This window comes from Macrobrachium rosenbergii, chromosome 13 (assembly GCF_040412425.1).
Source record: "Macrobrachium rosenbergii isolate ZJJX-2024 chromosome 13, ASM4041242v1, whole genome shotgun sequence".
Lineage (NCBI taxonomy): Eukaryota > Metazoa > Arthropoda > Malacostraca > Decapoda > Palaemonidae > Macrobrachium > Macrobrachium rosenbergii.
In genome coordinates this window covers 54,910,595-54,926,429 of record NC_089753.1, presented here as the reverse complement: position 1 = coordinate 54,926,429, position 15,835 = coordinate 54,910,595, and the positions used below count along the sequence as shown (strand labels likewise).

At 36.9% G+C, this 15,835-nt stretch overlaps 3 protein-coding genes across 3 annotated transcripts in view; all 3 read left to right on the top strand.

Moving 5' to 3' along the window:
• Positions 1-1,158: 1,158 nt before the first annotated feature.
• On the top strand, positions 1,159-2,199 carry LOC136844816 (trichohyalin-like). Its single transcript, XM_067114053.1, has one exon. It carries the CDS (start codon positions 1,159-1,161, stop codon positions 2,197-2,199), a length of 1,041 nt encoding a protein of 346 aa, XP_066970154.1.
• Positions 2,200-9,288: 7,089 nt separating this feature from the next.
• The window catches only part of LOC136845321 (keratin-associated protein 19-8-like), a 44,410-nt gene continuing 37,863 nt past the window's right edge, over positions 9,289-15,835 (top strand). The window contains exon 1 of the mRNA XM_067115542.1: positions 9,289-9,329. Within this exon, the coding sequence (XP_066971643.1) occupies positions 9,321-9,329 (9 nt within the window). The 5' untranslated portion in view covers positions 9,289-9,320. The remainder of the gene's footprint in view (positions 9,330-15,835) is intronic.
• On the top strand, positions 13,047-13,942 carry LOC136845322 (keratin-associated protein 19-8-like). Its single transcript, XM_067115543.1, has 2 exons — positions 13,047-13,185; positions 13,552-13,942. The coding sequence occupies exons 1-2, from the start codon at positions 13,177-13,179 to the stop codon at positions 13,780-13,782; spliced, it is 240 nt and encodes a 79-aa protein (XP_066971644.1). The 5' UTR covers positions 13,047-13,176; the 3' UTR covers positions 13,783-13,942.

The following is a 15,835-nucleotide window of genomic DNA, read 5'->3' as shown; positions in this document are numbered from 1 at the left end:
TTTAATTGTTTATTGGAGTTTTGTGACGTTAATAGTGAATTGTTTATTAGAAAAATTCGAAGCCGTTTAAAAAATAAAGAAGTTTGCAGGAAAGCAAACATATATATATATATATATATATATATATATATATATATATATATATATATATATATATATATATATATATATATGTATATGTGTGTGTGTGTGTGTGTGTGTGTACGTGTGTGTGTGCGTGTGTATGTAATATATAATTAGAGAGGGAAGAAGAATTATTCAAAATATCACCAGTCACTGGACATAACCAGCTCTCCAGGGAATCCCCAAGAACTCCCAAAGATAGAAGCAGCACCCTCCTCGGAGACCAAAATGCCTCCATAGAATCCTGACGCGCACCTGTGTCGGTTTTGAAAGCTAGAGATAAAGCGAGGAGAGAAGATCTGTACCAAACTAAGATGTTCCTAAGTTTGCTTACTTTAGTGCTCGCACAGTGCTTTGGCTCCGGGGTCAAATTCCCCCGCGGGAGTATGTTTTACATCAATCTTGTTGTGCTATTCACGGAAGTAGTTATACTTCGTGGACTATGCATGGATTTAGTTCAATTCTTTGTTGATTTATGAAAACATATCTGGACACTCCATGAGTGTCGGAGGAAGCTGAAATTCAAAGGACAACGATATGGAAGACGATAATCCAGATTGTGAAGACGATACTTCAGACTGGGAAGAAGACGATGGCTTAGACTGTGAAGACGATAGCTCAGACTGGGAAGAAGATAGTTCCGATACTGAAGAAGACGATGCTTTAGATACTGAGGAAGCAGATAATTCAGCTTGTGAAGAAATACCTCGTTTAATCAGTCAAAAAACAGAGGAATCAATTAAGGAAAATGAAAACGTCTTATGGCTTGAGAAAGAGAACGTAGAGAAGGCTCTGATGATACAGGAATTAAAAAATGAGGTAGAAGCTCACTGAAGGAGGAATGAAAATGGAACAACACATAGAGACCTGGAACGACGCGCCATCTAGAAAGGAGAACAAATCATCTCAATTCCTGCGAAATGGAGAAACTGAAAAATAGCGGAAAAAGCGAAACAGACAGAACACCTAATAAAGGAGAACGAGGATAAACAGTCAACTCTAATTATTTTGGAAAGTACGGCCGTAGTTCTCGAGATGGAAAAGGCGACGCTCAATCACGATCTGAAAGAGATGGAAAGTGACAGAAATGCGACCAAAGTCCAACTAAACAAGCTGAATGAGGACTTGGACAGACTTCGAGAAGAAAATAGAAGGAAACAAAATCACTTTGAAAGGCTGCAGAAGGAGAATGAAGATAAAACCTTAAGGATTAACAGTTTAGAACACGAATTGGAAGTTCTTACCATTGAGAAACAGAGGGCTGAAGATAATTTGCAACAGCTCGAGGAATGCAGGACAGAAATGGCAGAGAGAAAGAAGGAACTCGAAGAACTGAAAGAACAGAACTTGCTGAGGGATAGAGAGATCCTCCGATTGGAGAATGAATGCTCTCTGAGGCAAAAGGAAGTCATCGGTCTGTTAAAAGAAACTAAAAGTATTGTAGCACAAGAGGCAAATGGCAAGCTAAACGAAATGACGAGGAGGAAAGTACAGCTGGAATTCGAACTGGCTGAGACAAAAGAGGAACTGGAGACAATGGAGTTTGAAAAGATGGAAACAATAGTGGAAATTGAAAGACTCCAAGAGGAGAACCTGGCCAAGGATATGAAGATCGAATCCTTGGAAACGAAACTCAGGATTCTTAAAGAAGAAAAGGCGATTGAAAGAGTGAAGGAACACGAACTGATAAGTAAGGAAAAGGAAATGTACAATAGAAAGAAGAATTTGGTTAAATTGGTGCCGATAGAACTGCCTGTATCAGAAAAGAAAGTTGAAGAGAAAAAGACTCTGGATAAACCTCGATGTCTGAGGAAACCTCAGATCAACTGTAAAGCCCTCTACCAACGACTGGACAGCATCGAGGAAGGAATCAAGCAAATCGAAGCATTGGAACATCATTCAACTGGCACCAAAAGACGCTCAAAAGCCCTCGTTAAAACTCCATCAGTTAAGAAGGCCCTCAGTAGAGAAGAAAAGCATCAGAAAATGAGGCTGGAATCTGCAGCCAGACTCGGAAGACTGGAGCAAGAATCTGCAATGGTAAGAAATCTCTACAAGATAAACTCTGTCACTTGAAGACTCTGCATTTTTAGGAAGACAGGTGATTTACTTGCAGAAGAAAGAAGATAGGACATCTCTGATGATGGTACAGAGATAGGCTGAGTTTTGTGATAGAAATCATTCCTGGATACAGTTGTGGAAGCATCTCTGCGCGATGGAGAGACTACAGTGGCTGGTGGGACTGGCGGCAAGTGCACGGACTGGACTGTGTGCACCCCCTCTCCTGCCACATGATACCCTCGGGATATCAATGCCCAATCACATATACTTGGAAGGCAACCACTGGCGCGGCGTAAGAACCCGTAAGTTTCATGCCTACCTCATATGTGAATTGGGTTATGCATTGTATACTGGATCCCATTCTTGCATATACTACAGTGGCAACCTCTGGCGCGGCGTAAAACCCCGTAAGTTCAATGCCTATTATATATGCAAAATATGGGATGTGCAATGCATACTGGATCAAATTCTTGCATATACTACAGTGGCAACCTCTGGCGCGGCGTAAGAACCCGTAAGTTTAATGCCTTTTATATATGCAAAATCTGATCCCAATGTGGCAGGGGCACAATGGTAAGTCATCGAAGGGCGCACCGTCAGGAGTCGCTGCATTTCAAAGTCGTGCGATTTGGAGATTGGAAGCTTCCTGTCTGTAGCAGAGGACTGACTGGGTTGTGGAACCAGACGTTTCCAACAAGTGAGCAGAAAAATGGCTTTTGGATTTTGGACTGTCAAGAAATCACCTGGAGGTTCTTCACTGACCGGCAGGCGCCGCATGATGTAGGGTCATATGACTGAGGATTCCATCTCCCTTGGCTAGCTGACGGAGCTGAGAATGGGGAAGGGTCCACCCCTGGCAAAAATAAACCCCCATTCAGAGACGCTCTGTTGGCAAGGATGCCCCAGGGGTGAGATCGCTTGCGATCGTTAAAGGCCCACAAATATATATATATATATATATATATATATATATATATATATATACTCTTTATACATATATATATACATATATATATATATATATATATATATATATATATATATATATGATATATACTATATATATATATATACTATATATATATATATATATATACTATATATATACTATATATATATATATATATATGTGTGTGCGATAATGTGTGTGTATGTATATATGTATATACATATATATATATATATATATATATATACATATATATATATATATATATATATATATATATATATATATACATTATTAAGAGGACCTCATTCAAACTGGATGGTATCTAGTGGAGATGTTCATTCAAAAAAGTTACAAGCTTTCTAGGACAAACAGTCCTCATCCTCAAGTACCCTAGAAAGCTTGTAACTTTTTTGAATAAATATCTCCACTAGATACCACCCAGCTTGAATGAGGTCCTGTTAGTAATTGTAAAGTTAATATATATATATATATATATATATATATATATATATATATATATATATATATATATATATATATATATATATATATATATGTATATATATATATATATATATATATATATATATATATATATATATATATTTGTGTGTGTATATATATGTATATTCATATACATATATATACACACCTCCCTAAACACACTTGTATTGATGACCTAGTTTAGTAGATACGGGTCCTTCAGTGATATTGAAACGACTGACCCCATCACACTGAAGGCCTGAGGAACGAGTATTTTGAGGGTGAAAATGGACAATGTTCTCTATCCATCCTGAGCTTTAGCTCTGTAAGAAGTTCTCGCGAGCAGATCTGTCTCGGTTTTTTACCTAATTATTCACTTCTCTTCCTTTTAACTTTCTGTCGTAACTTGAAACAACATATATACAAGTTGGAGCCACATCTCACATGTTACCTCGTTGACGGTGGATAGAGAACGTTGTCCATTTTCACCCTCAAAATACTCGTTCCTCAGGCCTTCAGTGTGATGGGGTCAGTTGTTTCAATATCACTGAAGGACCTGTGGCCCACTCAACTAGGCCATCAATACAGATGGACAATTTACGAATACTGGTCACTAAACTTTAGTGTAGGGTGTACTGGGGTAATTCTATATCGTCTTGTTTATCCTGTTGTAATAAAATAAAGCATCTTCTTGATTTCTCTGTAAGAGGATTTAGTTTTTAGTTTTCTGAAAAGAAAATTATTGTGCCGGCTGTCTGTGCGTCCGCACTTTTTTCTGTCTGCACTTTTCTGACCGCACTTTTTCTGTCCGCCTTCATATCTTAAAAACTACTGAGGCTAGAGGGCTGCAAATTGGTATGTTGATCATCCACCCTCCAAAAATCAAACATACCAAATTGCAGGCCTCTATCATCAGTTGTTTTTATTTTATTTAATGTTAAAATTAGCCATAATCGTGAGTCTGGCAACGATATAGGCTAGGCCACCACCGTGCCGTGTTTAAAGTTTCATGGACCGCGGCTCATACAGCATATTATACCGAGACCACCAAAAGATAGATCTACTTCCGGTGGCCTTGATGATACGCTGTACAGAAAACTCGGTTGCGCTGAAGGAAACTTCGGCGCATTTTTTACTTGTTTTTTATTTTCCCTTCCTACTTTTAAGTGTCAGGTATTTGAATCTGACCTTTTCTTTCCCTTTCAGTTATTTCCTGCATTTTCAATTAAGTCGACCGGTACTTGCATGAGGCAATCCTTTTTCTATTTTCCCTCTTTCCTCACTCTTTCCACTCTCACTTGAGTGGGAGGAATTTACGTGGGAGGGGGCGGGGGTGGGGGAGGGGTGTTTCCGCGAGTTGAATGGAGTCTTCAAAAGGTGATGAGTAATGAAGTCACCTTCACTCTTTCCAGTGGAAAATGGACAGGAAGAAGTTGTGGATTCTGTCGTCATAGCAATTTCCTGCTGGGAGAATAGTTTCGCCCTTCTTGTTAGGGCATCATTCTGAATGATGCCTAACGAGAAGGGTGAAACTAGTCGGCACCCCACGAGAACTACCTCCTACACATCACTAAACAAATAATAATAATAATAATAATAATAATAATAATAATAATAATAATAATAATAATAATAATATTAATATTATTATTATTATTATTATTATTATTATTATTATTATTATTATTATTATTATCATCATTATTATCATTATATGACTTTCTGTTAATATTCTGAACAAATAGAAATAAAAAAAATATTCTGAAACCATATTTCGTTAATTCATGCACAACAACAACAACAATAACAATAATAATAATAATAATAATAATAATAATAATAATAATAATAATAATAACAGTGTACGAATGAGAGAAAATACAGAGACACATAAAAGGGAAGTATGGTAAAAAGCTGATGAAAATAAAACTAAATTACTGTACAAATAAACCGTTTCAAACTTGAACTGGAATATTTTTAACCACCTGCTTTTACGATTCATTCAAATATAAGAAAGAGCTTTTACTTATTTTTGTTAAATTCATCTCCGTGCCTGTTCCTACGCGAAAAGATTCAAGAAGATCAGGTACTGTGGCAGAGTGCAGACCTCGATTTTGTACCCTATGGATGACATAGGTTGTTTTAATTTCCCTCCGTGCATCATAATCTTACAGCATCTGCTCTTGCTTCCTATACACATCGAAGAAGAAGAAGAAGAAGAAGAAGAAGAAGAGAAAGAAGAAGAAGAAGAAGAAGGTGGTTTGCAACAAGGGCTGCCATTGGCCTGTTACTCGTCTCTGTCTTACTTGGGATTGGCACCACTGGCTCCAAGCTATGGGCATTTTACAAACTTGTCACCACTATGGTGTTTGTGACAATAGAAAGAGGAGTCACCAACAGGCCACAAACAAAGCACCTAGATGGTGTTAGTTAATGTCAACAGATAGAGGCGTCATGACACCATCAGTACGGTATGCGAAACCAGTCAGTGTGAGTGAAAGGGTTTAAAATAAGGACTGGAAAATGGTTTGCATATTTTCCGGCCATAATCTAAAGGTCATCGTTGCTGAAACAGTGATATTTGGATAAAGGACAGCCATAACAGTGATATTTGGATAAAAGGGACAGCCATACAGTGATATTTGGATGAAAGGGACAGGCATTACAGGAATGCCTGCCAGTTCACACATGACTATTCGAAGGGTCAACTTTCGCATAAAAAATAGAACAGTTAGTCGGACTGTCAACACAAACCCCCAAACCGCTTCTCTCTACCTCTACCCCCTTCCACCTCCCTCCTCCTCTTCCTTTCCCAGGTTCTTCATTGGAGAATAGAGCTTTCGACTAGCATGCTGTCGGCCCAGCGTTCGACCACGGGAGTGAATAAAAATATATTTGCTTATATGAACATCTCTGGCTAGTAGTTTAGATCAACGTTCCGAAACATATCAATATCTAGATAATTTATCATCTTTCTCTAAATTTGTAGAAGGTCCCACTTTTCAGTAAGTTTCTGGAATTTTATTTTTTGTGTAAAGGAGCATCGCATACTAATTTTACCGTTTTCATGATGAACAGGTTTTCTTTTCCTTCCTTGGCTGATTCCGCAAAATATCTCGTTTGTATGCAAGGCGAGTTCGTCTCTAAAGAGTTGCCAACGATATCTATTTTGAAACTTGACGTGAAGTAGTCTTTCATGTGGACCGATTCTGGAAAGCTTTCAGGACTTGTATAGACATTATATTCTAAAACTATTATCGATCACATTATATTTCATATTAAAATGATTACTACACGTCCTTATCTTCATGCGCGTTTCAGTATATTTGTCGCACTTGAAAAATTCTGTGGCAACAGTTCGAAGAACTGGGTAAACCCGGTTGGAACCTGCCTTGCAAGATATGGCATCCGATCATAATAATTCATTGTTGGTGTCTGGACACTATCCATAAAAGTTGTTTTTTTTTTTAAGTCCGAGACTTTGTCGAGTGAGTAAGCCAATAACCGGGGCTCAGGTGTCCTTTTCCTAGTATCAGTGTTGCAAAATCATGGGTAATCAAGATTAACTATAGAGTAAACACTCGGGGATTTTGTGTGGGATACGGATAAGAATGATTCAACTATGGAAATCGTGGACGGACTGTGAGATGATTTTGCATTTGATGAAAGCCCAAAAGCAGTTGTTTGAAGCTTAATCGCAGGTTGATGATCTAATGAGATAATGAGAATACTTAAGTGAAACAGGAATGCTAACAAATAGCTATGAAAACATAAAGGGGTAAATTAAATATCTGGAAGAGAATGAGAAGGTTTATTTGTATTACAAAAACTCTTTTGTAGGAAATTGCATGTAGGAATAGGTCTGCAATGAAATATATTTTACTATACAGTGGAAGGTGCATAGTAGAGATGCCTACCTAAAAACAAAGCAGTGTTATCCTATTTGATATCTGAGATAAAAATTAACCTTTATATTTTCATTAAAATGGATGTTATTTTCCAATAACTTTTCAGGTTTAGTTTCTGCATGATTCCTTATGCTTTGATCAACAGCGAAGTGTGTTCCAAATGCGAGAGAGCTTTCACTATTCAGCGTACCAAGGCGCACCCAAGTGGGTTTGACGTTTGTGGTGGCAAACTAAATGGCATCTGAAACTTCTAATACACTGACTCCGAAAACTAGCTTAGTAACTTATAAGGCTCTCATACTTTCTCTGCTGCGGGAGCTTTGGGCAAATTACAGAAAATGGGCAATAGTATGTGACGTGTACTGACTGAACGCTCTATTAGACGTTGTTCAGAAATGTCAAGGGGCCAGATGACTTTAAGCGCTTGCATTTGTACTGAAAATTCAACCTATAGGGCAGAGGATTTAATTAAATGAAGAATTTTTTCGTTTAACTCTACAATCTAATAGGCCTAAGACCCAAGGGGCTCATGATGCATATATGTGACAGGGAATATTCATACAAGCTAAATTATATTTTGTGCCTCTGGCATTTAGCTTTTCTAGTAGGTCACGCGTTCTGCTACCTGTGGGCAGAGAACCTGGCTTCAACTTTTCGCCCAAATACAAAGAGAAAAATTAAAAAGAAAGCTAAAGAATTTTTTTAATATCTACGACGATTGTCTGTACACTGGTATGCAATCATTAATTTTCCTGTAGTCTTTAGTCAAAATGAATAAAACCGTAAGAAAATATTTATCTGAAAAGAAATATTACTTCTGAAACTAGACGCGGGCTCATAATTCCAGGAAGGCCCTCGAGAGCAGCGTCTGTGAGTACCCGTTTCCATCCTACAGGAAGTATACTGAGGTCTCCAAGTGGGCACCTTTATAAGGTCATGAAGGATTATATAACAATATAGGATTAATCTGGTGGGGGTTTATTGTGAGTGTTCTGCTTTCTGTGAAAGTTACATAAAATTGTCTAATATTGGAATCGTTTGCTTGAAAGTAGAGTGACAAAATAAAGATCTATTCCTTCGAAAATACATTGCTTCTCATATATATATATATATATATATATATATATATATATATATATATATATATATATATATATATATATATATATATATATATATATATATATATATATATATATATATATATATATATATATATATATATATATATATATATATATATATATATACATGTATATGTGTATATATATGTGTGTGTATGTATATATTATATATTGTATATATGTATATGAGAAAATCTAAAAAAAATAATCCACTGGATTATCATAATTTTGTTCGGTCAGGAGCAATGAATTAGTACGAGTCACCCAAAGCGGAAGAAAGCCCTTATTATGGTACTAATCATGCGGAAGGAATATGAGGAACAACCAGTAACGATTGCCAACCTTACGAGGCAGCTCCCCGTCGGGTTTTGCCCGATGTCGTCCTCGGTACGGCGGAACTTTTTCTTCTACATCAATGTCTTGGAGACAAAATAATATTGCATATTCACAATCGACAAAACAGTAAGGTACATGAATAAAAGGTACTTTACATTGTAACTGTGAAAAGTTTCTATGAACGTTTTACAGAGGTTTCTTTTTAATAAGGTTTAAAATAGAGATCGCTGACAACTCTTCCCAGAGACGGGTTTCCTATAAATGGAAGGTCTCGATGCACGAAGATGAACAGTTTTCCAGAATCCACTAAGGAAACAACATATCCTATTCACCATGCAAAAGGTAGGATTCATATTAGATATTTTATTATACAAAAATCCGAAACATTCGTTCAAATGAAAGTGTACAAGACGTGTAATTCAATTCCAGTTAATTTTCTATGAATTTCACATGTATCTCAGGTCTTTTTTGAAAGAGTATTGAAATTTTAATCCCAAATGAGCATTGCACTAATGAGATATAATGAATGAATGTACTACACACAAGGATATGCCCAGAATTGTTTGCGTTAAATAATAAATATTCAAATATCCAAACAGAAAAAAGAAATGTTTTGAAGTACTGCCATTGCAATTTATACTGATTGAAGCCCATTCTCAACGTAGCTTAGGTTTCAATGTATGAACCAAAGTTGATAATCATTTAAAGTTTCTTCTATTGATTCCTTTGTTCCCTTCGCAGATCGGCGTTGCCCTGTTGGCGTTGGTGGCCCTTTTTGCCCTGATGGAGGTCACTGGAGCCCTCCAGCACCTGAACCTTGATAAAGTCCCTATTTTCCGGTTACGGCTATAGACCCCTTCGGATGAAGATATTTAAAGAAGGATTTCACGGTTGATAAACATTTTCCTTAAAGATATTTAAAGATGAATTGTCATTGACCAAAACCTGCTGCCTCTCAGAAGCTCCTCCAAAATGCTTTATAAAATCTAGAATCATTATTTATATGAAATAAAGTTCTCTATTTTCAAGCAAACTTTTAATGCACCATTCTTCTGATTCCATTACCTGTCGAATCATTATTGTTTCTTTCAAATAAAAACCCAAAATTATAGGTCGGGAATATTTACGAATTATTCCTCCACTAGCAATATAGTGTGAGCTTGTAGGCAATTAATTTCATTTTGCACTTTATCTTTTCTATTATAATTTCTATCATTGCACACTTTGTAAACAATAAAACGAGAAGTAAAGTGGCTTTGACCATTAATCATGGCCCTTATGCGAATGGCCTTAGTGAATATCCAAAAAGTTTCTGGTTTCCAGTGGACATTCCACCAAAAAGTTCATTAAGTCCTAATCACTGTGACTCCGCTCCTTCTGCAACTGCACAACCTGAGGGAGAAATCGCTCAGGCTACAGAAGTCCATAAAGTGCAACGACCTAAGATCAGCCCTTCACAGAATCAAGAGCAGAAATGCTTTGCCAAATGAGAGAAGGATAATCTCTGACATCGTCTGTTACGACAGATGGGCGAAATCCTCCCTTGTTGTCAGGAATAAAATCTTACGATCAGTGGATAGCTCTGGCTGTGTCCAAGTCATATTTTTGTATGCCCCTCCAAAGGGGGGAATAAGTTAAGTATACCTTAGTTTAACCAGACCACTAAGCTGATTAACAGCTCTCCTAGGAGTGGCCCTAAGGATTAGATTTATTTTACGTGGCTAAGAACCAATTGGTTACCTAGCAACGGGACCTACAGCTTTTTGTAGAATCCGAACCACATTATAGCGAGAATTGAATTTCTATCACCAGAAATAAATTCCTCTAATTCTTCATTGGCCGGTCGGAGAATCGAAGACGGGCCCAGCAGAGTGCTAGACGAGAACGATACCAGCTCATGCAATGAGGAACTGCTTAAGCGTTTATGACGGTTAGGATAACACTCTCTAGGCACTTCGTCCTTCAACTCTGATAAGGCTTTGAGAAGTACTTAGGAAATTCGGGATCTTTTTAATTGTTTCATCCAATTTAGCTGAATAAAAGTGATTTTGGTCATTGCCAAAATTCACATCCTAATGGCTGGAAAGTTAGGTGTATAACACCTATGATGGTAAATATAACAGTATACCTTAAATTATACATATTCATAAACGGAAAACAATTGTTGTCTTTCAAAAAAAAATAAAATAAAAGGGTATTGTGTAGCTCAACATTACAAATATTCTCAAAGACTGACAGAAAGAATGCGCTTACATCACAACAACTCCACCATACGGCAGAACTAAGCAACTAAAGGCATACATTGAAATATATCTATGCCCTTTATTCACAACAAATGAATCTTCATTTTATGAAATATGTAGTGAGAATTATGGTTATCAAAAAATTTAACTGACCCGAACAGTCACTCAGTCACTTTTGTTGTTTCATGGGATGATTTTCTATCTTTGGTTTTTTGAGGATAATAAAGAAACAAACACACACCGAATCTCATGACGTCACTTGGCCTCTGGCAATAGGTGTACCTTTTGCCCTTTATGCACAAAGGTTGCCAGTGACTGAGATTTTCGATTCAATCACTCACTTGAAATAAAATTCCAAAATTCGCCGTTAGCATTAGTTAATATTATAGGTTTTAAATATACATTTTTGTTCCATGGAGAATGTTTTCAATAAAGAAAATAAATAAGATGAAAGTCACATTACATTTCCAATATTCTCTTCTTGCAGAAATAACTTTAAATGTTCTGAGGATGTATTCGACTGTTGGAACAACCTCCTGGCTACAAGTTTGAAGATTAAAACACTTACTGAATTGACTGAGGGAAATCACCCAAGATTACATTATTTTAGAGGTTCAGGATATATTTTCTCGTGCTTTCTTGTTTTTTATCCTTTGACCAATGTGCGTATAAAAGGGAATTGAGGCAGAAAGCTATATTTAGTAATACTTTTTAATAACTGATGACGTAATAAGATAGGTCTATAAAGATTAACTGGAAAAGAATTCAAGCAATAAACATATGCGATATATTCGGAAAGAAAAAGCACATATATATCACATTTTTCCCAAAAATCCCTTTATTCGTGTGTAAGTCACATGAAACTCAATTATTTCTAATATGTTTGATCTGTTCTTTACAGAATTCACGTTCTCAGTTACCTATTTTTATTTTTTTTCCTCTGTTAAATTTTCAAAGAATTCCGTTCGTCCATAAAAGTATCAGAGATGTTTCAGTCTAAGTAATACATTTATACCTAGTTAATCTTCCACATACTTTACATTCTTATATAAACTTTATGTTTATCATATAATTCCTATACGACTCTTCCACTAACAACCCTTCTGTCATTTGTCCGCATTGTTTGATCAAATCGCTTCCAGGCAACTTTCCAAGCAAATTAAGCAATACTGGGCCTGTGAAGTGCTTAGAACATTCTTGCCTTTTCCTTATAACAAAAGGAACACCTGTCCTCATGTAGCTGTGGCTAACCGTATCATAATTCATCAGGCAACCTCAAGATAATAGACTTCCTTTACTGGTTCACAAGTGCCAAACCATCAGACTTTCATGACATGAATATTTCCTTTTTCTTCTCATTTTTATCTGTTTCCCATAACCACTTTTCCGAAATCCCTAAAGTAGGTCTTCTCTTGTTAACTTCATTCTAGCAACATTCAAGCGAGGTATGGACTCAGAAACCCCGTCAAAATTCCGATGCCCCCGGACTTCCAATGAGTCACAGGCTAAAAGTAGCAGTCGTAGAAAAAGAAATCTTTCACATGGGAGGTAAGGTGGGGGCGGGGAGAGGGAGCTGCGATGGACGTTGCTAAAACTTGCAGGGAAGTTTAGCAACGGGTTTTACCCCGGTCTTCCCTCGCTTATGCTATGAATTTTTCTTGTCCTTTGATATACCAACGTGATAATCATTGCATTTTAAAAAATCTTACCAACTGGGAAACAGTACAATATGCGTGTTATTGGCATTGGATGACAGCTATTTATATCAGCTTTGAATAATCTTCAAGTAATCTACACACATCGCCTTATATTCCAGTTGCAAAATAGATCGCTGGCAACTCTCCACACTGGAACCAGCCTCCCATAAATAGTAGGTCGCAAGGCACACCGACATACACTTCCAGAATCAGCGAAGAAAGAAGCAGACCTTCTACCTCCTATTCACCATGAAAACTGTAAGTATTGAATTTGGAATTGCACTGTACAGAGGCACAAAGAGATTCCAAGACACTTAGAGAATAAACGAATAATGGTTTGATATATATGAAAAAGCAATGTATACACAAACTGTAACTCAAATATCAATAAATACATTAATTAACAGTCATCCACACCTACCACATAACCAAGTAAATTAAGATTTGTTTTCCTTTTTGGATGTCGATCATATGACTGTTAACGTTATTTCAATTTGCAACTATACATGGTTAGTACTTTTTTACACTATATTAGCCATTCTCTTTCAAAATTACATTGCAGTGAAATAACTTAAGCATCAAGTGGAGACTTTGCAGGCTGATTGATTCTGATTCCCTTTGCAGATCAGTGTTGCCCTGTTGGCGTTGGTGGCCATTTTTGCCCTGATGGAGGTCACTGGAGCCCTGCCAGCACCTGAACCTAACCGACGCTTCTTCTTTGGACAAAGTCCCTATGGCTTCGGCGGCTACGGCTATAGGCCCTTCGGATACGGCTTCGGCTACGGCGGATACGGCGGTGGTTTTGGAGGATTTGGTGGTGGATTTGGTGGATACGGTGGTGGATTCTTCGGTTGATAACCATCTTGTCTTACATGAAGATACCGGAATTCTGAACATCATCGACCTCCTTGAACTACTTTTTGGTTGAAAATTATAGGACTGAAAGGTTTATACAAGTTAAAAATGAAAAGTTTATTTCTCTATAAAATATAATAAAATTTCCTAACTTTTGAAATCACTTTTAATACTAATCCTCTTCCTGTGATGTAAACTGAAATATATTTCAGTTTCAAATGTCTTGTCGTGTGGAAATTTGTTTAACATTTGTTAACGATGGATTCAAAACCTTTGTCTAATCTTCTCGATCAAATGGAATTGTGTGAGGCACATTACTTGAAACAATTCAAGATCAAAATTAGTGAAGATACCAAATACTCTGTAACCCAAAATGTTACGGTATTAAAGGCTGAAAGAGTTACTGTATAAAAAAAGCCATTCACACAATTTTTGTGGTGATGTATGGGAGGCCTTGGCCAACAACAAACTGGCGTATTATGAAATATATCTTTGAAATATGCTGCAGTCATATTTAACAGCACAAATACCGCACAGCTAAATAAATGCACATTTTTAAAAAACCAAAATAAAAAAAATCACAATTTGTAAAGAATAAACAACCAAAAAGACCTCACGAAAGTGATCTTTAAAAATCAAGAGGATATGATGAAGCAAAAACACCTTCATGTGATATACAATAATTGCAGATTTCCATTTTAAAAACGTAAACAAACGTCGAGAACAGGTAACAGCTGAAGTAACGCGAGCGAGAAACGTTTTCCTGCTGTTAGTCCAGGCAGCTTTTGCTTCCAGATGATATGGATTAATAGACTTTCTCTCTCCTTTTACTGCACCTCCGTTCATATTCTATTTCTTCCATCTGATTGTCCACCCTCTCCTAACAATTGTCTCACAGTGCAACTGCGAGGTTTTCCTCCTGTTACACCTTTCAAACTTTCTTATTGTCACATTTTCCCTTTCAGCGCTGAATGACCTCATAGGTCCCAGCACTTGGTCTCTGGCATAAATTCTATATTCCAATTCCAATTCCAATAGACTTTCTCAAGAGAACAAGAAAATGGTTAATGTATAGAAGACACTTATTACTGTGTTTTTCAGCAAGGATATTAAAACTCAAGACCTAAATGATTTGGTCACCACGGGGCGTAAAACCACTTAAATGAGGTGTCTAAGATGAATAACGTTCCTTGAATGGCAACTGAAAATTACATCAATTGAATGAAACAAGGGAATGCTGACCACCATATGCTACCCACAATTATTTTATATAAAAAATAATGTTATTGATTCTTCATGACCACTGTTTCCATATTCCAGGGCCTCATTTCTTTCGGATTATTTCCGTGATTACATTTGTCATAATTTAAATAGGGTTTATCATTTCATTAATTTGTCCATACATGGAGGCAGGGTGTGATTGGACTCTATATTGTGATTGAAATTGCAAGAACTTAGTAAAAAGAAAAGCACCGATAATTATTCATTACTGAAAAACTAGCAGGTTCTTTAGTCTCTAGTTGTCTGAACAGAAAACTAAAACTGTGCCGGCTTTGTCTGTCCGTCCGCAATTTTTTCTGTCAGCACTTTTGCTGTCCCCCCTCAGATCTTAAAAACTACTGAGTTTAGAGGGCTGTAAATTGGCATGTTGATCATCCACCTTCCAATCACCAAACTTCCCAAATTGCAGTCCTCTAGCCTCAATAGTTTTTAGTTTATTTAAGGTTGAATTTACCCATAATCGTGCTTCTGGCAACGATATAGGATAGGCCACCACCAGGCCGTGGTTAAAGTTTCACTGGCCGAGGCTCATACAGCATTATACCGAGACCACCGAAAGATATATCTATTTTCGGTGGCCTTGATTGTACACTGTAGTGGCTGTATAGAAATCTCGATTGCGACGAAGACACTTCGGTACAGTTTTACTTGTTATGTCATGTTTTCTATAATAAGATTTTGCATGTCGTGATTTCATAAATATGATTCACTGTACAGGGAAAGATAGAAAGTGATAAGGAATAAACGCAAACAAAATAACTGGCTACAGAAA

Coding starts and splice junctions, on each gene's coding strand:
- LOC136844816 (XM_067114053.1), top strand. CDS start 1,159: ATGGAAAAGGCGACGCTCAATCACGATCTGAAAGAGATGGAAAGTGAC.